Source organism: Sycon ciliatum, chromosome 2 (assembly GCF_964019385.1).
Source record: "Sycon ciliatum chromosome 2, ocSycCili1.1, whole genome shotgun sequence".
Classification (NCBI taxonomy): domain Eukaryota; kingdom Metazoa; phylum Porifera; class Calcarea; order Leucosolenida; family Sycettidae; genus Sycon; species Sycon ciliatum.
In genome coordinates, this window is record NC_088644.1 from 32,656,466 (window position 1) to 32,682,471 (window position 26,006).

Genomic DNA, 26,006 nt, shown 5'->3' on the forward strand with positions numbered 1-26,006 from the left:
CACATTCTAGCGGTATCTGTTTCGTAGTTTTACCATCCCGTGTTGGGTCTTTGTGATGTGAGTGCACCACTCAGGGGGTCGGATTTCAGTTGCCAGCACTGTACTAGTACTAGTACTCATGAGTACTAGACTACTACTAGTAGTAACACAAGCCTAGCCGGTGCAGATCTACATGGTACATGTATAAGCGTATAAGCATTTTTTTTTTTTTTTTTTTTTTTTTTTACTGAATACCACAGTACCATCAGATGCTGCACAGCGGGGGCGGTGGCATATTGGATGGAAATGGGGCGGGTAGTCGAACGCGTGGTGTCACAAGTAACTAATTACTTAGTTAGTTTGCAGAAAATTCTTCGGCGAGGGTTTCGCTCTTGCAGTCTTGGTGGTGAACCTGCGCGGCGAGGACGTGGCTGTCCGACATACCGGATGAGAACCTCGTCGACTGCCACTGTGATGTGGATTGTTCCTTCGCTAACGGTACTGCTTCTGCTTGAAGCTGGACTGCTCGCCAAATCTATTCCCGCACCGAACTGGGATGGAAAGGACGACTCGGAAATTCTCAAAGACCTGGTGCTGAACTACGAAGATCATACCCGTGACCCACGGGCGAATACTGGTAAGGAACGACCTACTAAACCCATTGAGGAATTTCATGGCACGTTGGTCCTTCATCTTGTCGCATTGCTTTCTGGAGTGCAGAAGGTAGTAATTAGTTATTTCCGGAGTCTAATAATAGTGAGGTTTTGCATTCTGAATTTCGGCTCGGCGTTTTTCGGTCATTTGTCGAACATCAAATGTCGAATTTTCGCACCAACGTTTGTTTTGCAAGTCGAACATGATGTGTTGTCATTTCGTGAGCTCCAGCATCAGCAACGTCCTGTCCTGTGCTCCTTTTCTTGCTAATTCCAACGAACTTTGATCGCCCAAAGAGTCGAGGGCCAAACCTGCCTCCGCAGTCGCCTCAGAAAAACCAACTCCATGGCCAAGTCAAATTGTATGCGTATCGCCATAGTCGTTTCAGCCACAGGAGCAATCAGAGGTAGCATACGATGCTAATATCGCCGAAGACGCCTGGAAAGCCATGCCGAGATAAGAAACCTCTTTGAATAAATCACTCGCTAGTGCTCTTCTACAAGAAAATTCTCCGAAAAGTATTTTGGGCAAAGCGAGCTTTTTCCGAACAACCATGCTGAATCTTCGTGTGCATTTTCGACCTCGCTCCCGCGTGCCGAATCTTTTGCCGAATTTTGGAATGCAAAACCTTACTATTATTTGTTCCGACAGCGATCCTTTCCACAATGTGTACCATGCATTACCCATCACTTCCCGAAGAATGTGAACTACAGGTATAAGGTTGGTGGTTATAGTAATATACCAGCTATAGTGTTATCTAACTCGGATGGTGAGCCTATTAAAATTATTGTGAAAAGAAGAAAGACAAAATGTTACGAGTTATGACTAACTGTCCACCAACGTAACCAGATCTTATACAGTCAGCGAGTGCGACAAAGTGTCAGGTCGCCGAATGTCTCAGTACTCCTTGTCAGTTTTGTGCCATTTTGTCGCACTCGCTGACTGTATAAGATCTGGTTACGTTGGTGGACAGTTAGTCATAACTCGTAACATTTTTCTTTCTTCTTTTCCCTGTAGTGTTATCATTATTATTTTTGCGCTGCACTCTGCATATATACTGCTCTTGTGTGGCTTCCACGGTATTCATTGTTATTACCTGACGATGGCCAAGTGCCGACACGTTAATTGTAAAAATAACGGAACTGGTTCGGATGTGATGTGCAGCGCTATGGGAATGGGTGTGTCCACCCGAATTCTTTTCACAGATGAAGCTGCAGGAAGCCTCAGCCCTTCTTCAAATATAAGAGTGTTATCAGCTTCAAAGTTCAAAAGCAAAAGTATCTTAAACTAAACTGGTTATTGGAGTAATTGGCTATAGCACAATATATCGCCTATTTTGATCAAATGCTCACTTCAAAACCACTCAGTTGCATACATTTTGGATCGTTTATTTAGAAAAGCGATCCTGTCAGCTATTCTATTATTGTGTTCACATTGTAATTTACAGTACAGTAAAACCGGGTGTAAGCGACCTCCGGTTTTAGCGACCACCTGCACCAAATGCCCTGAGAATGCTTGTTATTGGCTATAATTTGAAAAATGTCCCAGGACGACCCTTTCCTCCTGAATTGTTTGTCGCCCAGCCTCCAATGTTGGTGCTGCGTGCCTGTTCAGTGCAATGCCATTCACTGTGTTGCCTGCTTGCTGCGCAGAATGCAGTGTCAATGCTAGCTACACCGGCCAGTGTAACCTGGACTGTCAGTGTGTGGATGGCAAGTGGAAATGCTGTCGACTCAGGAAGAGTGTGAAGAACCTATCTCAGGTAATGTGGAGAATTTAAAAAAAAAAAATGATTAAACGGTCACAACTTTTGCATGACCGGGTATCCTCTAAAGTACCGGTCGGATAGCCGGTTGTAACCGGTTATAGGACTTCAGCACATGTACATGCAGATGAACATGAACCACACACCATGTGTTAATAAACACGATTGAGACCTTTATATCACTACACCCTTCTCCAAATCAAAAGCTCCCGCCAATGAGTGAAAAGACATTGGTCTTCATTGTAGACATGTGCCAATGGATGAGAACTCCCTGCTATCCTGCACATGGCATTAAGATCAATGCCATACAAAATGTACTGCTACATTATACATGTGCATGAAAAAACGCAAACGTAACGGTTTCATGACCATTTAAAAAATTACTGGGGCCAGATAACTGGTTATCCGGTGTAACCGTTTAACTTTAAGCCCTAGTGAGAATGGCCCTTTTTGTGTCCCCACACCTTTTCACTTTTGACATTTCTGCTCTGTTCTGGAATATACTGCAATCGTCACTGATATGAATGGGTGGACAACCCGATCTGGCCCTGAGCTCAAGCTCTCTCTCTCTCTCTCTCTCTCTCTCTCTCTCTCTCTCTCTCTCTCTCTCTCTCTCTCTCTCTCTCTCTCTCTCTCTCTCTCTCTCTCTCTCTCTCTCTCTCTCTCTCTCTCTCTCTCTCTCTCTCTCTCTCTCTTTGTTGTCTCTATTGGACTCTGCCGATTTGCTGCCAATCTCGAATTGGACGTGGCCATTCTTGATGTACACTTTGGGTGACCTATCAGGCTAGAATTGGCATGAACACTTTGACTGAGCCATATTTGAAAGTGAATGTTAGATTGAGACCAGTCGTGCTCATCACATTCTTTTGACATGTGCTACTCTTTGAGACATGCCTCGCTATACTTGAGATCAACAGTCAACATCTTACTTTTGGAGACATATCCTCATTATTGCAGCAGGCCATTGTGGGTAATGCTCGGGAAAATTGCAAAATTTGCTCGAAAGGCAGTGAAATGGCAGTTCTGCTCTTCTTCGATATCTACAATTTTGTACTTTTATGTTTCGTGCATATTTGGTATATTATACTAAACATCCATGGCCATACCTGAAAATTACCAAATTCTGTCGGTTTTCTTCTGGCATTATCCGCCAGGAGCTTAATGCCTCTATATATGGGGTCAAAAAGATCTGTTTCAACCCTAACAGCAACACCATTAACAGCTGCACAGTCTGGGACCAAGGCAAGAACCGTGTGGCTTGAAGCTTGCAGCTGTGTTGACAAAACTGTGATGAGCTCTCGAGCTAGTTCGGTACCAGCTAGGCTTTTGGACAGTACAGAGAAACGTACAAGGCGTTGGTGTATGTTGAAATCGCCATCGACGTAGCGGAGAACAACAGCAAGTGCCTCACCAAGGCGTGAAGTACCATCGACAATAACGGTGAGATGAGCTGCAATCTCCTTCTTGATGGTAGACTGCTCATTCTGCAACAGTAATGGCACCAAATGTGCCATGTGAGTGCTGTACGTCATGCGACAGTAGTTGCTTTCAAGCAACAGACGAAGGTGGTCTATCTTACTCAGAGGCACACCTGCTTTGAGGAAAGACTCTACAACGTTGGCTCTTCGAATGAGGACATCATTGGCTACATCACCAGATAGCCCTGTTCCTGCCAGCTCCTTCTTATGGTCTGTAGTGTACTTCTCCCACGAAGCTATTAGCGCTTGCTGGTGTAGCTGGGCTCGTGACTTTCGCTCTTTGGCCGTCTTGTGATTTGGCTCGAAATGTGTGATTTCACAATGCTGTTCTTCGGTTGAACTGTCTGGCTGCAAGCGCTGCAGTAAATCTTCCCACTGGACACGGTCAAATATTCCCCTGGAAATTGCTGCACGCGATGGTGGACGCTGCCACGAGGTGGAACTTCCACCGGCAATTCGCCCACGCTTAGCGACGGACTCTTTCCCACTTCTCTGGAAAGATCGTTTTCGGGAAATCGCTACTCTGGCTGGTTCTGGAAGACGTTCACACGCTGTCCTGATCTCGTCCTCTGATTCTGAGGCGCCTTCATCGTCAAACTCGGAATCAAAGTGATCATCGGTACTGCTTACTAGATCAACAATGTCTCTGGCTGCTTGCTCGGACATAGCCATGACGTGTGTTCTTCATCAGCTAACAAAGAATAATAAGCGGCAAACGATGGTGGAAACAAAACGCTCCCATTCTCACCGGCTTCTCATGCACACCCATCACAAAAAATTTTCCCAACGCTTGTGCCCAGACTCTGAGCCAGAGTCATAAATATCCTACAAGTAATATTAGTATTTTTAAAGGGAAACTGAACGCCAAAAATAAGTATGGCTTATCCGAAGGAGAATTGGGCACTGATTCCGATGAGCTATGTCTCGAGCCGATCAGAGAAGAGGAACTGTGTCAAATTTCATAAATAACACCTCCCATATTTGGAAATTGGCCTTGATGACGTGCGTACTGCTTAGCAGTCACCATGCTGTGCATGTTCAGCAGTGTAATCGAATGGAAGAAAACAATTACTTTGGTGTTTTGCAGCTCTGTTTCGTTCCCTGACGGTAACCAAATCTAGATGTAGGAATCTGTTGAGCAGGAGAGTGACACATGTCTTCCCGAAGGCTGTCCAGGCTGCAGTGGTGATGAAGAAGACACAATCATCACCCCGAGATCGATTGTAGCGAATTGGAAAACTCATGGTGAATTTGCTTCCACTCCAAGGCAATGTCGAGGTATGAAGGGTGCTTGTACTGCCTTCCAAAGTGAAGAGGAGATGAACATGGCTTTGCATAGCTGTTGTTCTATGCCAACTTACCTACTCTTGCTGGTACCGTAGTGGCATATTGCAAATTTCGTGGACGAACAACTCTAGTCACTAGTGGCTAGTAAGCAACACTAACAGGTGAGATTTTTCAATTCGACAAAAATTGTTTTTGTTTGAGAACTGACAGTGGCAGTCATTAGACTCAGTAGGTGTCTCTCTGCTGCTTCTTTCCCTTCATTGGTAGGGTTGTGCTTGAATAGTACAAGTGCTTGAAGTAAAATAAAATAAATAGAACATGTGGAACATAAATCTAATCAAGCATCAGTACATGTATTGCGAAGTTCAACTTCAAAGCACATGAAATCACAATGATCACAAAGTTTATGTAATCAGGAGTACACCCTGTGTTCAACGAACACATACACACATGCTGTATTGCGCACACACATGTACACATGTGCGTGCACCCCCACCCCATCCCACAGACACACGCATGCAGCGCGCACATCCATACACATGTGCGTGTACCCCCCCCCCCACACACTCCTACCCATACACATGTGCGTGCCCCCCCCCCCCACACACGTGTGCACACACAGATACACAAACACACACGCACGAACACACACACACAAGATACGTGTAAGTGTACATGGTCTTCCTGGTGCAGATGCTGAGCCAGCACAATGGAAAATACCTCCATCAAGATGCTTGATCAAGTGTTGTGATAATGGCACTGTTTTGTTTTTTTACAAAGAAGTGTGGGAAAGATTACAATGCATTATAATTCATAATTGTTCTTTGCCTTGTACTGTGCAGACCAGAATGCTTCGCTATCAACTCCTGGCTTTCCATCAGCATGGTGTTCAGCTGCAGCGGCATCTGGTCCGGGGAGTTCGAGTTGCTGGATGGCTGCACTGACACAGGATGGGTTTGCGTTGGCAATGCGATACGGCAGTCATCCCACATCACGAGCTACATGTTTATGTAATTTATATTGTCGCTCGTCCAGCGACGTCAAGGCTCTGCATGTAAACACAGGAGAACACCATAATACTACTCAGGGGATAATAATTTTGGATATCAATTTCGTGACATTTATGAGTTCCTGTCTAAACCATGCCGTGATATTGATTGCTATCTGCTCACAAAGTACCTTGTATTGTAACAATACTCTGCCTAATCACTACCCTCCGCCAATTATTAGATTCACACAATATTCACAACGTATGCAACACGATGCTGTCTATTGACACTACTTCAAACTGAAGTGCTCACTACTCCTCTCCCGTTTTCATCTCCCTCTACCTTATGAATACTCTGCATTACTGGTTTCGTTTCTACCCTTTCCATTGCTGCCAGCTCCAAGTCTTTTTCAATGCACAGCACCACCTTGACAGTCATTTTTGTGACTTGATGTACATATACTTTGAAGTTGAAATGACTTACATGATCAGATTTTTGTTCCACATTTTCTATTTATTTTTACTTCAAGCACAACCCTACCGATGAAGGGAAAGAAGCAGCAGAGAGACACCTACTGAGTCTAATGACTGCCACTGTCAGTTCTCAAACAAAAACAATTTTTGTCGAATTGAAAAATCTCACCTGTTAGTGTTGCTCACTAGCCACTAGTGACTAGAGTTGTTCGTCCACGAAATTTGCAATATGCCACTACGGTACCAGCAAGAGTAGGTAAGTTGGCATAGAACAACAGCTATGAAAAGCCATGCTCATCTCCTCTTCACTTTGGAAGGCAGTACAAGCACCCTTCATACCTCGACATTGCCTTGGAGTGGAAGCAAATTCACCATGAGTTTTCCAATTCGCTACAATCGATCTCGGGGTGATGATCGTGTCTTCTTCATCACCACTGCAGCCTGGACAGCCTTCGGGAAGACATGTGTCACTCTCCTGCTCAACAGATTCCTACATCTAGATTTGGTTACCGTCAGGGAACGAAACAGAGCTGCAAAACACCAAAGTAATTGTTTTCTTCCATTCAATTACACTGCTGAACATGCACAGCATGTTGACAGCTAAGCAGTACGCACGTCATCAAGGCCAATTTCCAAATATGGGAGGTGTTATTAAATTTGACAGAGTTCCTCTTCTCTGATCGGCTCGAGACATAGCTCATCGGAATCAGTGCCCAATTCTCCTTCGGATCAGCCATACTTATTTTTGGCGTTCAGTTTCCCTTTAATTATTAGTTAGTTCAAGTAGTAGAGTGAAGATTTGAAGTGAACCAGTGTTTTCGGATGCGAACACAGTTGAAAATCCCATGTTTTGCAAGAATATGCTAGTTTTCGCAAGAATATGCTAGTTTTCTGCAAAACCTGCTGATTATGCTAGTGCAATGCTAGTTTCCAGAAAGTGCTAAATATACACTCATGTATTCATGTACATGAATGATGAACAGTGCCGCGTCGCTTCACTGTACAGAAATGCAATGCACGTACACTCATACCTCTCTTATCCGGGCGCTTCGGGACCGGACACTGCCCGTAACTTCGAGGGTGCCCGTAACTCCGAATCATATACATCTTGATGGGGAAAAGGCCATCGATATGGCATATGACGTCAATATTAAATTTTCTACGAAAAGTGACAAAAGAGTAGTTATATTTCCCCTGAAACTCGCCCAAATAGAGCCCGGTAGACCGAAGTGCCCGTAACTTCGAAGTCCGGATAACCGAGGTATGAGTGTACACTGTTTTTTTTTGGATGGCTTTTTCATTTTTTTCGCCCTCCCTCATTGATTTCATCGGATAAGGTGACGCGAAACAAAGAAAAAAAAGACGTGGCCTAAAATTCGTAGTTTTACCATCCCATGTTGTTGGGTCTTTGTGATGTGAGTGCACCGCTCAGGGGTCGGATTTCAGTTGCCAGCACTCTAGTAGTAGTACTAGAACTAGACTAGATCTACTAGTAGATCTACTAGTAGTAGTAACACAAGCCTAGCCGGTGCAGATCTACATGGTATAAGCGTATAAGCAGTTGAACGCGTGGTGTCACAAGTAACTAAATAAATTAATACCGGTAGTTAGTTTGCAGAGAACTAGATCCGGTACTGAAAATTCTTCGGCGAGGGTTTCGCTCTTGGTGGTGAACCTGTGCGGCGAGGACGTGGCTGTCCGACTTACTGAGATGAGAACCTCGTCGACTGCCACTGTGATGTGGATTGTTCCTTCGCTAACGGTACTGCTTCTGCTTGAAGCTGGGCTGCTAGCCAAATCTATTCCCGCACGGAATTGGGATGGAAAGGACCACTCGGAAATTCTCAAAGACCTGGTGCTGAACTACAAAGATCATACCCGTGACCCACGGGCGAATACTGGTAAGTACCGACCTACTAAAGCCATTGAGGAATTTCATGTCACGTTCGTCCTTCATCTTGCCGCATTGCTGTCTGGAGTGCAGAAGGTATAATTAGTTAGTCATCTTGTCGCATTGCTGTCTGGAGTGCAGAAGGTAGTAATTAGTTATTTCCAGAGTCTAATATACATGTAGTAATAATAGTGAGGTTTTGCATTCTGAATTTCGGCTCCGCGTTTTTCGGTCATTTGTCGAACATCAAATGTCGAATTTTCGTACCAACGTTTGTTTTGCAAGTCGAACATGATGTGTTTTCATTTCGTGAGCTCCAGCATCAGCAACGTCCTGTCCTGTGCTCCTTTTCTTGCTGATTTCAACGAACTTTGATCGCCCAAAGAGTCGAGGGCCAAACCTGCCTCCGCAGTCGCCTCAGAAAAACCAACTCCATGGCCAAGTCAAATTTTATGCGTATCGCCATAGTCGTTTCAGCCTCACCGATGACGGTGGGGACACTCCAGGCGAAAGAGAGTGGACAGGAGCAATCAGAGGTAGCATACGATGCTAATATCGCCGAAGACGCCTGGAAAGCCATGCCGAGATAAGAAACCTCTTTGAATAAATCACTCGCTAGTGCTCTTCTACAAGAACATTTTCCGAAAAGTATTTTCGGCAAAGCGAGCTTTTTCCGAACAACCATGCTGAATCTTCGTGTGCATTTTCGACCTCGCTCCCGCGTGCCGAATCTTTTGCCGAATTTTGGAATGCAAAACCTTACTATTATTTGTTCCGACAGCGATCCTTTCCACAATATATGTACCATGCATTACCCATCACTTCCTGAAGAATGTGAACTACAGGTATATGGTTGGTGGTTATAGTAATATACCAGCTATAGTGTTATCTAACTCGGATGGTGAGCCTATTAAAATTATTGTGAAAAGAAGAAAGACAAAATGTTACGAGTTATGACTAACTGTCCACCAACGTAACCAGATCTTATACAGTCAGCGAGTGCAACAAAATGGCACAAAACTGACAAGGAGTACTTGGAGAAGTGTTGGAGCTAGGTGTCAGGTCGCCGAATGTCTCAGTACTCCTTGTCAGTTTTGTGCCATTTTTTCGCACTCGCTGACTGTATAAGATCTGTTTACATTGGTGGACAGTTAGTCATAACTCGTAACATGTTGTCCTTCTTCTTTTCACAATAATTTAATAGGCTCACCATCTGAGTTAAATATTGCACACCAGATGAGCTGTCATGACCTTTACGGCGAAACGTACGTCGTGTGGAACTACTTGTTATTGTACATAACTAGTCCATCATACATGATAGTGGAGTTCAGTAGGATGTTGGCGTTTCGGTTTGTCACAATTCGTCTTCGCTTAGCTTCCCCTTTCTACGTTTATTACATAAACTTGAGCCTCTCAAGTTGGGTGGTCTGTTGCTTTGCGTCGTCGAGTTGTAGTCAGGCCGGTATGTCCAATAGTCTTACTAGTTTCGTCATCATCCAGTAACTTTCGGCATTCTTTGTTGCCGTGATACGTAGCTCGTGCTCTTCCTCGTTGCACTTTCCTTCCCCTCTTGGACCTTTCCGATCCTGAGCCTTCCAAGTTGGAAGGTTGTTGGTTTGCGCCTTGGAGAAGTGTTGGAGCTAGGTGTCAGGTCGCCGAATGTCTCAGTACTCCTTGTCAGCTTTGTGCCGTTTTGTCGCACTCGCTGACTGTATAAGATCTGGTTACGTTGGTGGACAGTTAGTCATAACTCGTAACATTTTGTCCTTCTTCTTTTCACTATAGTGTTATCATTATTATTTTTGGCGCTGCACTCTGCGTATATATTGCTCTTGTGTGGCTTCCACGGTATTCATTGTTATTACCTGACGATGGCCAAGTGCCGAAACGTTGTAAAAATAACGGAACTGGTTCGGATGTGATGTGCAGCGCTATGGGAATGGGTGTGTCCACCCGAATTCTTTTCACAGATGAAGCTGCAGGAAGCCTCAGCCCTTCTTCGAATACAGTCGTCCCTCTCTAACCCGGCACTTGTTTATCCAGCACTCTTGCAAACCAGCACACTTTCTGGCAAAACGGATTTTTCAGTTCATTTTCTATGCTTTAATCCGGCACTTGAATTCCGCCTCCAGCAGCTATTTTCTGCAACAAATCACTCAAACTGTACATAATTCGATTTTCTAATCCAGCAGTTGTACATCGAATGCTGTCAGGGACCATTGTAACATACACAACACATGTAACATATGAAGTGTAGATACGAGAGCATGTGCAACGGTTCGGAGTGATCGACAAGTAAAGTCAAACTACAGGAAGTTGAGACTAGATTGTGAGATGTTGAACTAGGAGAGAATAGAGGCTTTTATAAGATTAAGGAAGGCATGCTTGTCTATGTTCTAGGTGGAATGCAATAGTAAATGTTGTAGAGGTCGAGAGAAGAGTAGGCGTGTGGATGGAGTCGCATGAGGCTACACTTCCTAAAGCATTGCTAGAACAGCGGGAGTCAATAGTTGTTATGTGCGAGGTGGTCAAGGAAAGGTCAGGCAGAGGAGGTGACAGCTATGCGGAGTAACAGAGAAAGCGCACTCTCGGAATGCATTGATTAGTTGATTACAAAAGCAATGTGTGGGAGAGGAGCGTGAACTGGCGTATCAAGTATGCTGTGCATGCAGTGCGTGGTATATGCTAAGGTCATGCGTTTTGGCTCAAGAGGCGCAGGCCGGTATACACTGTAGTTCTAGTCAAGTGACTGACTGTCGGTGTTGCGTCATTGTACATAATCTAGTAGAGGTGAAGAGGCGCTACACATACACTTGGGAATATCCTATGCCAGTGTATAGGATATTCCCGCCAAGTGTGTGTTAAAGATATGCATTCCGCAAAGTACTTGGATTGACACAGAAAATCCCTACATTTTGACGTACGACACAAACATGTATGTTAACATGTGGGCCGGGTTGGAGGGCAGGATTTGATAATCCAGCACCCTTGTTTATCCAGCAGAAATTGCTGTTCCAAAAGGTGCCGCCGGACTAGAGAGGGACGCCTGTATAGTGTTATCAAAGTTCAAAAGCAAAAGTATCTTTTCCACTCAAACTAGACTGGTTATTAGAGTAATTGGCTATAGCAGTATATCGCCTATTGTGATCAAATTCTCATTTCAAAACCACTCAGTTGCATACATTTTGGATCGTTTATTTAGAAAAGCGATCCTGTCAGCTTTTCTATTATTGTGTTCACATTGTAATTGACAGTACAGTAAAACCGGGTGTAAGCGACCTCCGGTTTTAGCGACCACCTGCACCAAATGCCCTGAGAATGCTTGTTATTGGCTATAATTTTGAAAAATGTCCCAGGACGACCCTTTCCTCCTGAATTGTTTGTCGCTCAGCCCCCAAAGTTGGTGCTGCGTGCCTGTTCAGTGCAATGCCATTCACTGCGTTGCCTGCTTGCTGTGCAGAATGCAGTGTCAATGCTAGCTACACTGGCCAGTGTAACCTGGACTGTCAGTGTGTGGATGGCAAGTGGAAATGCTGTCGGCTCAGGAAGAGTGTGAAGAACTTATCACAGGTATGTATTTGCTCCATCATTAGACGGAGATAGCCGTAACCCTTTGAGTATGGCATCACTGGTGTACGATTATGTGCATGCAACCTGCCATCTAAGATGCATGAGTACAGAGTAGGATACGATGCCACCTAGAATTAATTCGTTGTTTCGGGTCGCTTCACTCATCCGTACAAGGGTCGGTCTGGTTTATTATTATTATTTTTTTTTGGTTACTGCCATATGCATACACATGTAATCATACCATGTTTCTGCAAATAGTAGGCCGGTCTACTATTTTTTTCAAACTCGTCCTACCCCGGCCTTATAATCGAGGACGGTCTTGTATTCGAGGACGGTCTTTTATCCTTTCAACCCAGTTTGACCCCAGTCTTCTATTTTTCGCCACACAGTTTTACCCCCATTCTTCCATATTTTTCTACACAGTTTGAGCACGTTGTTCTATTTTTTCCCACAGTTTGAACACGGTCTTCTATTTTCACTTAGTCGGCCCGGTCTTCTAATCGGAGACGGTCTTGTATTTTTTCAATCGCCCCTGCCCCGGCCTTGTATTCGAGGAAGGCGTTGTATACGAGGACGGTCTTTTATTTGCGGAAATACGGTAGATTTTGCATATCGAATATCCAAGCTTTTGTCCATCTAGCCAGTCGATGAAATCTGACCGTAGACGATCCAGCGATTAAGGGCAAAGTTCCCTCCAAGATCGGTGTCGACCAAATCTTGGCCACGCTCGTTAACGAGTCTGACGAGCAGCTCTCACCAAAACTGCTGTCAATGAGCGAAGAGGTGGCGGAGCTGATATTGTTTCAGGACCGATTGCGGATTTCGGAGATATAGAAGACAACGTCGTCACCAAGCGCTGCATCCTGTCATTATGCTGCTTCCGAGGTCGATGTCTGGACTGCTGAAAATCGATCGCGATCCGCGGATTGGGAATGATCTCCTCTAAAATCACTTCAGGTACGGTCTGGGAGTTTTCGGCGCGAAAGGCCCACCCGTCGTGTTCCGTCCAACACATACGCTCACGTCGCTGGCATTGTCAGAGCATGTTTTATTTCGTCCGTAGTTGCTCTGAGCAATGCTCTGTGGAAGCAAAATTGAGATGTGAGAATGTTTGAAGCCTGTTCCTGGGATCCTCACAGAAGCATTCCTTGCTGCTTGCTGCTTTCGTGCGCAGGAATCATTATTCATTAGTAATACTTTCTGCAATCATAAAGGTTGTTTCAGGTCCGGTGACCTGAAACAACGGCTTAATCCTGGGTGGTCGGACAAGTAATATGAACTGTCCACCTCTCCAGACTGAGTAGAATAAGACGTACTACTATTTTTCATTCTGGATACTCTTTATATTGTTCTGAGTGCACAATTAATTCCATCCATTGCTATTTTGCGGCTATCGTCTCCTGGTCAACTTGTTCTTAAACAAAGTCTCTTTAAAAATTCAACCCATGGTGTGAAGAAACCAATGAACAAATTGATTTGCTAGCGTAATTACAAGTAGTGGTTTTTCAAATCGACCATAACAAGAAGAAAGCATCGATAGAAAATAACGTGTGCGTGCTCACACGACGACACCAGAGGAACAATAGGTACGTGCTTTTTGTTCCTCTTGTGTCGTGGTAGGAGTACGCACTATTTCTGTCGATTAACCCTTTGCCGGCAAGTGCATTTTGTATATGAAATCCATAACATTGAGAAGGATGCCAATAACTCACAACGAGGGCACATTTTGTATGTGCCAGTTATGTTTTTTTGGAAGTCTGGTACTACTTCTTGACCATGGAAAAATTTATTTTCACATACCACACACATACGCTGCTAAATTGGCACCTACACGTCTAAACACGGAAATTGTACATAGTGCAAATCGTCAGATTCCGACATTGACATGATACTGCCAAAACAAGTCGACTTCGGAGCGGAAACGAACGCCATAGCCATCAGAGACTTCAGTGGCCGTGCCTCGCTCGCAATTCAGAGCAGCATCGCCCCAGAATCGCTGTCCGATGGCTCCGTAAGGTCGTGCGCAAGTCGCGCTGCGCTGCCGTCAATCAGGTACGTAGAAAGTCGATGGCCTAAAATTCCGTCTCTGGGAGACTGTCGACACGGGGATCACTCTCGATGGCTTTGCCACCATAAGCAGATTCTTCCAGGTACATCACGACGACATCGTCTTCAGCGGCTGGAGCTCCCGATATTTGCGTGAGAATTTACTTGGCGTGCGCTCCGCTCCGCAATTTGAAATTCGCTTGCATCGGCGGCTGGAACGAAGTATTTATCTATCTGTCGTCGGTCCCAGAGCGAAGGTCTGCTAGGTCCTCGTCGGAGAAGTCATCTGAGGACGAAAGGAATTCACTGCGCAAGAGGAAATGCATCTCACGACGTTTTGACGGAGGCAGACGGCATTGTCGGCGCGCGTGTATTTCCGTAAGTTTTCGATCGCGCAGTTCTCAATGAAATCAAATGGGACACGCGTAGATCTCTTCAGCTACGGATAGGATCATCCCTAGGCTGTGTGAGGGCCACGGGAAATCCCCGTGGGCTGATGCTTCCTGTGATACCAGGCATGGTTTTAGTATGCATGTCGAATGCGTCGTTTACGACGCATTCAAGTATGGGGCTGCCGGTAAAGGGTTAAAGGACTTTTGTCTCCTCGCTGATTTATTGAAAGAAGAAATTTAGTTATGAGGGCAAAAGAACAGGTTAGGCATACAGGAACGTTAGACACAGAGAAGAACTTCCCTTATGGAAAATGTGTGTTGGTGTTTGCTTTGCTTTTGAAATTTTAGGTATGAGAGAGATACTGTACTGAAGACTACAAATTTTTGGCCCCGTTCAAATTCCGGCCTCCCAGGGCTAAAACACATTTCGGCCGCATTACCCCTATCGGCCTCTACTCTTGCTGCCTGTGTACACTGTTACACTGAGACTAGCAAAACAAAATTTTCTTCCGCAACAAATGTTTAGGCCAAATATGCCCAGGGCGAAAATAGGCGAAAATAAACATGCGCCTAATATTTGTTGACTGACAGTGCACCGAAAGTACTGACAAAGAAAGTACATGTACATAGAAAATTTGTGAAGTTCGTTGTGATGATTTTGAAGTTCTATCTATTTTTCTGCTGGTTTGTTGATCGTTCCTTTTTTGCTATGCAGGAAGAAAGAGATCGATTTACGCATGCATACTTGAAAGCTGTCAAGAATGAAATATACAAGCCAGCTATGCGCGCTATCCTTTGGTCGCACGCAACGTTTTTCTGCAAGACTATAACGAACAAGGAGCAGTTAGTCTACAGTGATGCGGTGGGATATCACAACTTGCTTTTGCTGGCGCTGGAGAGTCTGCTGCGTCTGATCGACTGTCGTGTTACCCTCCCCTACTGGGATGTTGCCTTGGAGTACGAGAAGGTAAGTACTTCCTATCTGCCCGTTTGACAGTATGATAGATGTTCGTACAAACCGCTCGAGCGCAAGACTTGTGCAAATTCTACGTTTGCGAAATTCACAGTTTTGCTCACTTTCGGAGTCTCTTTGCTATCGTCGATGACCTCATCAAGTAGCTATTGGGTTGCCCGAGAAATGAGGGTCCGTACGCTCAGCTCCACTTCCATATTAATTTTATGTAATCTGCGGGCCAAAATTCCGCCTAATATTACCAGTGACTCGGCAGTGAGCAGTGATGACAATTACTCAAAATTGATAAAAAAAACTTCAACTATGGGAAGCCCAAAGCTCATATGCCAGCTAACCCATGTTCTAGCTTCCTGGTGAGCACAAATGCTAACATAGATATTCACGGATTTAAAAAAAGGCCAAAATCATTTTTATGTTACGAATTATGACTAACTGTCCACCAACGTAACCAGATTATAATACAGTCAGATCATCCTCCGCTACCAATGCCACAGTATGGATTGAATCTTAGTAAGAGACAAAGCAAAGCCGTCAAGTGCTGAAGAGGAGAATCCTGAATAACACATAAATAAGCCAGCGTCATAATATACATATAAAAACCTAAAATTGCATGTCACAACAATACATGAATACAGATAGATGACCATGTTCAAATCCTCAGACATCAAGAGGGATGCTTGCGGAGATACCGTCACGTCGGATAATGAACGTGGAAGCAAGGCAGATAATTATAGTACTAGAGGAGTAGAAACGTGTACTGATTTAGTTCATGCTGGTCTGAAATACTGAAATACAAGCCTGTAGTTGATGTGGCTCTGCAGACCGCATGCACGGCTGATTTCCAGGATCTGCACAATGGCAATTCCAGCACCAACGCCAACAAGTACAGCCCAGCGGTGGTTCAATGTGTCCAGGACGCTTGGCAGACAGCCGTCCTTGTGCAGACCTTGGGTGACTGGTGTGCACACGCCCTCCACTGGGTGCGTGCTGAATACCGGCAAAAAGGAGCCAAATTTCAAGCTCTTTGCCACAAGCATCACAACAAAAGATATTCAGACCTAGTTTCGTGCCTTCTTTTCGAGTGGACTGTTTGGACGAAAGCTGTCATTCAAAAATATTGATTACCACTTTTGAAAGCATCACAATAGTGGTTATCATGCATCCAACAACGCCTAAATGCAACATCCCACTGAAGAAAGAGGTTTGGCTAGGGTTTTTCTTTCCATATCAAAATCTAGTGGTGAGAGCGTTCTGATTCGTGCCTTGTTTTGGTTTCACGTGGCAGAGCTATTCGGAGCAATTACCAGAAGGGTTTGGAGGAAACGGAGTGCCTCCTGATTACTGCGTGCTCGATGGGCCGTATAGAAAAGGTAACTTGGCAAGCTCGTTTAAGCTACTAAAATTAAAAATTAAATTAAAATTAAAATTGAGACTGTTACTGGTACAATTTTCGTCTGATGATCGATTTTAGAAGTTCGTGAAACTCGGAGTTACGAAACCGCAACTGCTCGTTCTTCTGTCTGACTATCACTAGTATGTTGACAGTGTGTACTGTTATGACCTGGCTTATGTTTCGCTGTTTTTCTCCACAGCCTTTAAAACAACTACTGTTTTTGGATCAAATACTGGAATTCTGTGTAGATGGCTTTGTTCACAGTATTTACCTTGCTTCCCATGCTAACACTTTGGCTATAGCTCTGAGTGGAAGTTCTACATCAAGACAATAACCTCTGTATAACGTTATTATGTGTAAATGCCATGGGTCCATTCTGGTTCGGGAATATACAATGTCCAAATGCGCCAGGTGATGGTGCGATTGAGTACAAAACATCATGATTCACGGTATACCCTGGGCAGCTAAATTAAGCACGGTCACTACTTCAGGCCGCCGTTACCATAATATGTCTAGATTATGAAAAACCCAGGTCCAGGTGACCTCTGGGAGAAACCCAGTGAAACGTACCAGCATGGAGTTACTGTGCCGGCCATGTTTGATATTTACCAAATTTTAACCGCCGAGGCCAATGCCAATCAATACCACAACGTTCCTTCTGTCGATCTTCAGGAGAATTTGTCCTTCCAAAGTTTGTGTACAATGGCGTGGAGCTACCCTTCACGACGTGCTTGAAGAGGAACATATCTGCTACAAGCACCCCCTTTTCGTATATGATGTTCACCGCAATGCTCACCATACCGCCGGAAAACTCGGAGATGTTCGATTTAGGTAAGCACCACAATAAAGGTGCACGTGTGTCAATTGACTCGGGTATTTTTATGATCACTTGTTGATGAACATTTCATCTGTATAGGATCATTGCCACCAGCTTTCCACCAACACTGGAATTCTGCTGAATGCGGGTGTCCCATCTGGTTCGCTTTCTATACATGTATAACGATGAGCTGATTACCGGTATATGATACAGCAGCCACTGTCATGTATGATATCGAAAGGAACACAGCACAACAATTATTGTAGTGTTGGTTACTTGGATGTTCAAATCCCGTCACTGAATTGCACAGTGACTGTCTATCTGAAAAGGGCAACAGAAGTCCATTGTTTTTTGATATCCCCATATTCGTTATCAGATGCTACGGCTGCGTTTACACGACAACGCACGACCAGTTTTCCGTTTTCAGTCCCCCATTTCTTTTCTCGTTTTCGTGCGTTTACACGATCAAAGCTGATCCGAGGTGGTCTCGGTTTGTATTGTTTTCGCGCGTCTACACGGGAGCAAAGGATCCACCAAAGTTCGTCATGTGCCAAGTGTTGTCGTGGAAGCACCAATCACACTCAAGGAATAGTTGAAAACAGGCCACACGACAACACTCGTCACATGACGAAAAGTGTAAAAAAATTGATTGTCGTATCCGTGTGAACGGCCGAAAACGGAACAAACGTGACGGAAAACGAGGTCACCAGACCGTTTCGACTGTTTACATACCCAAATTTATCCGGCAGAACATTTCCGTTTTCAAATTGTTTCACATTGGCCAGCGTTTTGGTTTTCTTCAGTTTTGGTGTACAACTTTTACGTTTTGCTCCGTGTGTACATGTGTAAATGAACCCTGCACCCGAAAGGATTTTGTTGCGTTTTCACCCCCAGCGTTGTCGTGTAAACGCAGCCTCTGAAAAAGACATTGCCTGCCCTCTAGCCTGGCAGTAAATTCTCGCAGAATGTTTACTTTAACCATGCCTCTAGATTAGTGAATATCAGGGAGTCGTAAAATACCGGTATTTTACGACTCCCTGGTGAATATCACATCCTTGTTCAATTTGTGCACAGGATTTTTTCTCGACTTTGACAGAAACTTCCACGCAAGCATGGGTGGCACCTTCGAAGGCATGGTACCAGCTATGGACCCACTGTTTTACATGATTCATAATTTCGCAAACAAGATGCTGGTGAATTTCCAGATGCAAGGGCCGCAGCATCTAATCGGTGGAGGGCTCTGGAACAACACAGTATCTGTGACAAGTAGGTATAACGTTAAAGCTACCAGTGTAATATTCTTTGGTCGATGTGTTGCCGTGGTTTGGCATGTGCCTAATGCCTGCCTAGATGTGCATAGAAGCTCAGTGAAAGCGGATGCAGATTCATCACCAAAATGGATGATGGTTGTAATAGCATGAAAAGAGGTTTTTTTCATGTTGCCATGCAGCTTTCCAATGGTTTCAGAACAAGGATTTTCTTGATGCCACAAGCTTTCCGAATGATGTATGCATTCACTGGGATGCAGTCGCCGATCAGGAGAAGCTGATTCAGATGGGCTACTATGCAGGGCTAGAAACACCACGTACCCACCACATAGCACTGTCGTACAAGGTTAGTTGTGATTGTCAGGCTGCGTTTACACGGAGACGAAACGAAACGGAACGAAACGGAACGAAAACGGGCTGGCCTGGAATCGTTTTTTTTCAAACCGTTTACACGAAAACGGCAAATCGTTTTGAACCGTTTACACGAAAACGGAAAACGGGCGATCAGGCTGGAGTTAGCACGTGCTGGCTAGGCGCAAGGGCCCTAAGTAACACGTTAGTTGGAGTTCGTAAGTGCTGGTGGTCGCAAAGGTCAGGTATTTCCCGCGAAATATAGTCCCGCGCGGAATGGTTTCCATGGCCGCGCTCCGTTTCCAATCGTTTTCACTGTTTTCACCGTTTACACGAGAACGAAAACGTTTTGAAAACGTTTTGAAAACGTTTCAAAACACTTTGAAGTGCGTTTCCATTTCGTTCCGTTTAGGTATCGTTTTCGGGCGTTGTCGTGTAAACGATAGTAGTAAACGCTACGATTTCGTTCCGTTTAGGTTCTACTTCGTTGTCGTGTAAACGCAAATCGTTTTCAATCGTTGTCGTGTAAACGCAGCCTCAGTAAGAATACTCTAGATGTTGTATGCCTACATGCATGGCCAGAACTGGGTCGTAAGCAAATGAAGAATCTTTGCTCTACTCGGATTTTTTTTAAACAGAAAGGTTCCAGGCTGTCCAAACGTGTGCTGAATGCCCTCGGGCAGAGCTACTTACAGCAAGTAGAAGAGGATTAACAGTTTGTTTCACGCGTTGTTGTCTGATGATCTCCTCAGCGTGCGTGAAACTCTGGCTCACAACAAATATTTCATCCTCTGCGCCTTGTACTAAGATTTAAATTATAGTATAAAAACCTCCAGTCATTTGCGTGCTCTAAAAAGCAGTTAATATTTTTGGTAATCACTCGTATAAAAAACCTGTATAAAAAACCTGGTGCTGTAAAAAACCTGGTGCTATAAAAAACCGCTTTTTAGGAAAAAGCAATCCAGCATGGTAATACAGAACAAAAACAGCACATATTGGCTCAGAGTTTTAAAAACAGCACAACGAAAAGAAAAACTGGAAAAACAGAATAGAACGACACGAAAGGCAGAAAGTGGAAGTGAGCACAAATAGGCTTACGGTACTCCTGCTTCTCCTCGGCCTCCTTCTTGGGTTTTTTCTTAAGCTTTAAACTGAGTCGCTTCTTCCTCTTCTCAGGCGTGGGAGCCATCATGTTGATAGTGACATTAGACCAAGTTGACCCTTGAGCCGAAAGAACTGATGGAATGGGACTGGCTGCAGCAGGCTGTGCCTCGTTTCCACGAAGGCAGAAGTGAAGCGTAGTGTGGAACCATACAAACTGAGTCACCTTCTTCACATCCAGTGTGGTTGACGCATCGGCGAAATACTCCTTTAGGAGAACCCAATCATCATCAGCAATACTATCCTTGTGGACAACAGGAGCCTCCAAACCAGTCCGCTTCCTCTCCTTTAGCACAGCATCCAAGAGTTTGTTGTACCTGTTGAAAACCGGACCTTGCAGGCTGATTCCTCGCTCTCGAGAGTTCAGGTGGCGTTGCCCCGCGAGCAGCAATCATACTTGCACGCTTGTACTCGGATTTGTCCTGCTTTTTAGCCGAGCAGTAGAAGTCTTCGAGCAGGCCCGCAAGTTCTCTCTCTGTGACATTTTTCCAGTCGCAAGATTTGCTATCCGTTTGCAAGAAATCGGAAAAAAACAGTCAACCAGAATTCCGTTGCCATTTTGGTTGACTTCGGCATTGCGCCCTCCAACAGCTCGTCTTTCCTTGTGGAAATTACAGGTTCAAAACGCGAAGACTCAGCCATAGTTCTTCAAAAGCGAAAAACAGTTACAAGGAAATGAAAAAGGCAACGTTCTTGCTCAATGCACATGGAAATGACAAGAAATTACTGCGCATGCGTCCCCCTTTACCCAGAAGTCAAGTGCAAATAAAAATCGTTTTTTACACTAAAATTTAAATAGAATATAAGCTTCGCCCTCGTGTTTACGGGAAAAAAACCCTCGGCAAAAAACCTCGGCTTCGCCTCGGTTTTTTGCTTCGGGTTTTTATTTCCCGTAAACACTCGGGACTCAGCTTATATTCTATATGTTAGGTACCTCCTCCCGTACCTTTTCTAGCTGGCCTGCATGCACTTACGTACTCACCTTTTGTCTCCTTTTGTTCCGTTGGCCTGGGTAGCTACTTGCGCGCCCATATTTGCCATAGCTACCCAGGCCCTTTATCTTGCCGTTCAGACTTGATCTCTCTCTCTCTCTTTTCTCACTCTTCAATGTAGTCGTTTCGTTCGTCTTGGTCTCTTGTCTCGTCGTCTATAATAAATGTCGTCCCCCAACCTACCTGTTCCCGTTGAAATGTCTGGATATGTCGTCAGTCGTCCTGTTTCGAATTCAACATTGGCGCCCGATTATTGATCGACCCACGACCCTGAGATCATCCCATGCCCAGCCGTCCTCAACCGCCATTCGTCTCGTCTATGTCAACCTCGTCTCGTCCATGTCAGTCTCGTCTCTCCTATGCCAACCTCGTCTCGTCTCTATCAACCTCGTCTCTCCTACGCCAACATTGTCTTGTCTATATCAACCTCGTGTCGTTCAAGCCATGCAGGTCAGCTACCTTTCTCTCTTTCTTTTTTTTGTATGCGTTCCTTCTTCGTCAAATTTATTTTCGTGAATTTTTTTGTAGTGTGTGTGCGCGCGGGTGTCCTTCATTAATATTAGGGGTCCGATCATGGTGAGCCACGCTCTCTTATTTATGTCGTATATTAAAGTGTAACTAGGCTCTATTAGCCGTGCAAAATACTAGTCATCAGAATACAATTCAAGTCCCTCGTCGAACTCCAATAGTTATTTTTTGGGCCATGTTTTGAAGGGGCGTTTGGGCCCGTTGTTATTGGCAATGTACACACTATAGTATGAGTAGTACAGGAACGTTGACGGTTGTAATGATCTGTAGACTGTAGTGCATTTTTTAGTCCACACTTTTGTGAGGCCCGTGCGTTGTGTGTGTGTGTTTTCTCCATCAGTAATTTTTTTTTAAAATCTTTTTCTCTCTTTTTTTTCTCTCCGCGAGGACGCGGGATTTTTTTCATGGAGGGGTGGTATGTTAGGTACCTCCTCCCGTACCTTTTCTAGCTGGCCTGCATGCACTTACGTACTCACCTTTTGTCTCCTTTTGTTCCGTTGGCCTGGGTAGCTACTTGCGCGCCCATATTTGCCATAGCTACCCAGGCCCTTTATCTTGCCGTTCAGACTTGATCTCTCTCTCTCTTTTCTCACTCTTCAATGTAGTCGTTTCGTTCGTCTTGGTCTCTTGTCTCGTCGTCTATAATAAATGTCGTCCCCCAACCTACCTGTTCCCGTTGAAATGTCTGGATATGTCGTCAGTCGTCCTGTTTCGAATTCAACATATACATAAAAATTGGATTGATAATACTAGTTTCAGTTCACATGTCACTCATGGAAGAATCAATGGGCTTAACGCATCTGTCAATGAAATCCAGGCAGAACAGCTAACAAGAGGCATCTTAATATTGTTGTAACGTATCGCAGGAAGAACAACTACGCAAGCGCAGCATATTTTTCCACGAGCATGAGCCATTTTTTCTTGTCTGGAGCCAGCTCAAAACAGTCAAATATTATCAAAAATTGGATTATAGGAGACACAAATACGATCATGCCCCTCGGAAGGGTACGAATTGTTCTAGTGCACATTCTGTCTTCTCTTTTGCAGGAGGTTAGGGATATGGACATGGACAGCAAGGCTGCAGCGAACTATGTCCAGTTCATAAAGTCCCTCAGGGCCACCTTTCTGTCAGCGTTTACCAATGATGAGAATGGCTTCCATCTGACCAAGGACTGGTGAGCTCTATGTAACATCTCTGTTAGGTTGCACAGTGCAAGGATGGAAAAGAATGGACCATTAGAAGCGTAACACTTCCGTGCCTTTTCAGTGTTCACCATACGCTGTGATTTTTCTAATGCAGGCGTTTGGGATTTTGGATTCTAATAAAGGCAGTGCAACTCGTAATGAACATTGACACTCAGCACATGCTTTGAACGTGCTTTGTATAACGTGGCATCCTGGAAAAGGAGGCATCACAACAAATTTTGCCGTCGAAGAGACAAGGTTTAAATTTGCATTCTCTTGGTTAGACCCACCAAAGCCGTCAAAGGACAAAGAACCATGTTCATGAATTAGCCACAATTACCTGAGGTGCAATAGCTATTTTTTATTATTGTTGTTTGGTCACAGGTACAAGCTGTTTATGGCTGGCTTCGGAAACAGGAAATTCCAGGTGCAGCCCGCATGTTCGCAGTACTTTGATCTGGATCCGGAATTCGAGAAAACCACCATGTCACCTGGTGTAGCTGAACTCATTCCATAACAGCCTTGTGTTTTTTCTTCTTCAATGTCTCAGCTGTTTGGCCGTTTCATCTATTCCATGGGAAGCTCTATACAATTTATTGATCATTGAATGGTGGTGACATGACATTGTGTTGGTTTCAGAATACACATCCTTGCCATTTTCGTTTTGCGCATCTATTTTCCGCGGGTAGTGATTTTGTGAGAGAGATAGAGAGAGAGAATGTGTGTGTGTGTGTGTGTGTGAGAGAGAGAGAGAGAGAATGTGTGTGGATGTGTGTGTGTGTGTGTGTGTGTGTGTGTGTGTGTGTGTGTGTGTGTGTGTGTGTGTGTGTGTGTGTGTGTGTGTGTGTGTGTGTGTGTGTGTGTGTGTGTGTGTGTGTGTGTGTGTGTGTGTGTGTGTGTGTGTGTGTGTGTGTGTGTGTGTGTGTGTGTGTGTGTGTGTGTGTGTGTGTGTGTGTGTGTGTGTGTGTGTGTGTGTGTGTGTGTGTGTGTGTGTGTGTGTGTGTGTGTGTGTGTGTGTGTGTGTGTGTGTGTGTGTGTGTGTGTGTGTGTGTGTGTGTGTGTGTGTGTGTGTGTGTGTGTGTGTGTGTGTGTGTGTGTGTGTGTGTGTGTGTGTGTGTGTGTGTGTGTGTGTGTGTGTGTGTGTGGTGCAATCCCAGCACAAGTTGCTATGGCTTCTGCCGTAGCATTGCTATCATCGCCTCCTTCGATTGGCGTCAAAGGTCAGGTCAGGTGTGTGTGTGTGTGTGTGATTTAGAGAATGAATGTGTGTGTGTGTGAGAGAGAATTAGACAATGCGTATGTGTGTGTGTGTGCGCGTATACACGCGTGTGAGTGTATGTGTATGTGAGAAAAGGGAGAGAGTGTGGGTGTATGTGTGTGTAATGGTGGGGGCATGTGTGGATTTGGCATTTAAGTCCCCAGCTCTATTCTATTTCATTCACGCTGGAACTGCTGCTGCATAGCCCCAAGTCTGAAGACTTGGCAACTTCACGCCTGCATCTGACTCTTGCGCTATGATACGCGTCGCCTATGATACCCCTCAGAATTTCCCACCTTGCTCCCCCTTATGTTCAGGCTGCCCGTTTAGGAGCCATCAGTTGCCTGGCGATCGTAGTAATACGTGAAACTCAGAGTTGTGACAAACCTTCCAATCTCTCTTGTAATACAGAAATACCTACTTGAGTATATTCTGCCTGTGACTACTCACAGAGAAAGAGTGGTCGCAACTGTACATTCCGCATGTAACTGTTCGCATGGAATTATAGTGGTCACAGCTGTATTCTGTGACCGCTCATAGGGAATTATAGTTTCCACAACAAATCCTGCAGTACGAAGCACTCTGCGAGCAGTCACGAACTGTGTACTTTACACATGTACATGTATGGTGATTTGTGACTGGTCATGGGGCATTGTGACTGGTAAACTAATTTGTGACTGGTCATGGGGGGTTTGTGACTGTTTGACTGGTCACAGGGACCGTGATTGGTCATGGGGCTTTGACTGGTCACTGAGTCCTACATATATGCAAAAGGTGATAGTATACATGTGGCAATGGCGCCAATGAAGGTGCTAATAGACAGGCGTAAGATGCATGAGGTGCGAGGGAGTGTAAAGTTATAGCGAACAGGGGAAAACTGTTACATCATCCCCCTCCTATGGAGAGGAAGGAGCTTATAACCCAAATGCTCAAGTGGAATAGAGTACAATAAGCGCAAACACGTGCGAGACGAAAAAAGGCTTCGCACTGAAGTAACACAATAAGACGACTGAAACTCCATGCAAATAAAAGTGGAATAAGCTCAAAAAAATGTGTAAGGTGAAAGAAGTTCAACTGCAAAACTCAGTGGGCAGAAACCAAGGTTTCGTACTTCTGAAGTGGAACAATGTCATTACCAGATTCATCCAACAAATAATGTTCAGGCTCCCAAGTGGCATCAGAGTAGCCTTGCCACTTGACTAGGTACTGAAGCTGATTCGGCCGGCGGCGGTGACTGAGAATGTTCTCCACCACGTAGCGGGTATGACCATCAAGGTCCGTGATAGGCGGAGGCGTAGGCTGTCTCCTATTAGGAATAGCGTTCTTCTCGTAGGCACGGAGTGCCGACACATTAAATACCGGGTGACAGCGGCTGGTATGAGGCAACTTGAGCTTGTAGGCATTCGGGCCGACCACCTGGGTTATAGGAAAGGGGCCAAACCACTTGGGGCGTAATTTATGGGATGGTCGGTCCCGAACTTCAGGAATCAGGAGGAAATCCTGGTAGACGATTACCAAATCTCCCACCTTCAGGTTTCCCTCGACCCTTGTCCGAT

At 44.8% G+C, this 26,006-nt stretch overlaps 1 protein-coding gene and 1 long non-coding RNA gene across 3 annotated transcripts; one reads left to right on the plus strand and one right to left on the minus strand.

Annotated features, from left to right (window-relative positions):
* Positions 1-432: 432 nt before the first annotated feature.
* Positions 433-24,024, plus strand: LOC135809748 (uncharacterized). 2 transcript variants are annotated; one of them, XM_065323169.1, is made up of 9 exons: positions 433-616; positions 11,977-12,086; positions 15,240-15,491; positions 16,783-16,867; positions 17,563-17,721; positions 18,782-18,973; positions 19,158-19,321; positions 23,055-23,182; positions 23,577-24,024. In XM_065323169.1, the coding sequence occupies exons 1-9, from the start codon at positions 454-456 to the stop codon at positions 23,707-23,709; spliced, it is 1,386 nt and encodes a 461-aa protein (XP_065179241.1). In that variant the 5' UTR covers positions 433-453; the 3' UTR covers positions 23,710-24,024. The 2 variants fall into 2 exon arrangements, with proteins under 2 accessions (XP_065179241.1, XP_065179240.1); XM_065323168.1 differs by lacking the exon at positions 433-616 and adding an exon at positions 8,241-8,526 and having other exon boundaries at positions 23,577-24,022.
* Positions 5,824-7,169, minus strand: LOC135810839 (uncharacterized). Its single transcript, XR_010552416.1, has 2 exons — positions 6,795-7,169; positions 5,824-6,211 (listed from the first exon to the last, which is right to left on the minus strand). It is a non-coding gene; the product is annotated as an uncharacterized LOC135810839 (long non-coding RNA).
* Positions 24,025-26,006: the final 1,982 nt, after the last annotated feature.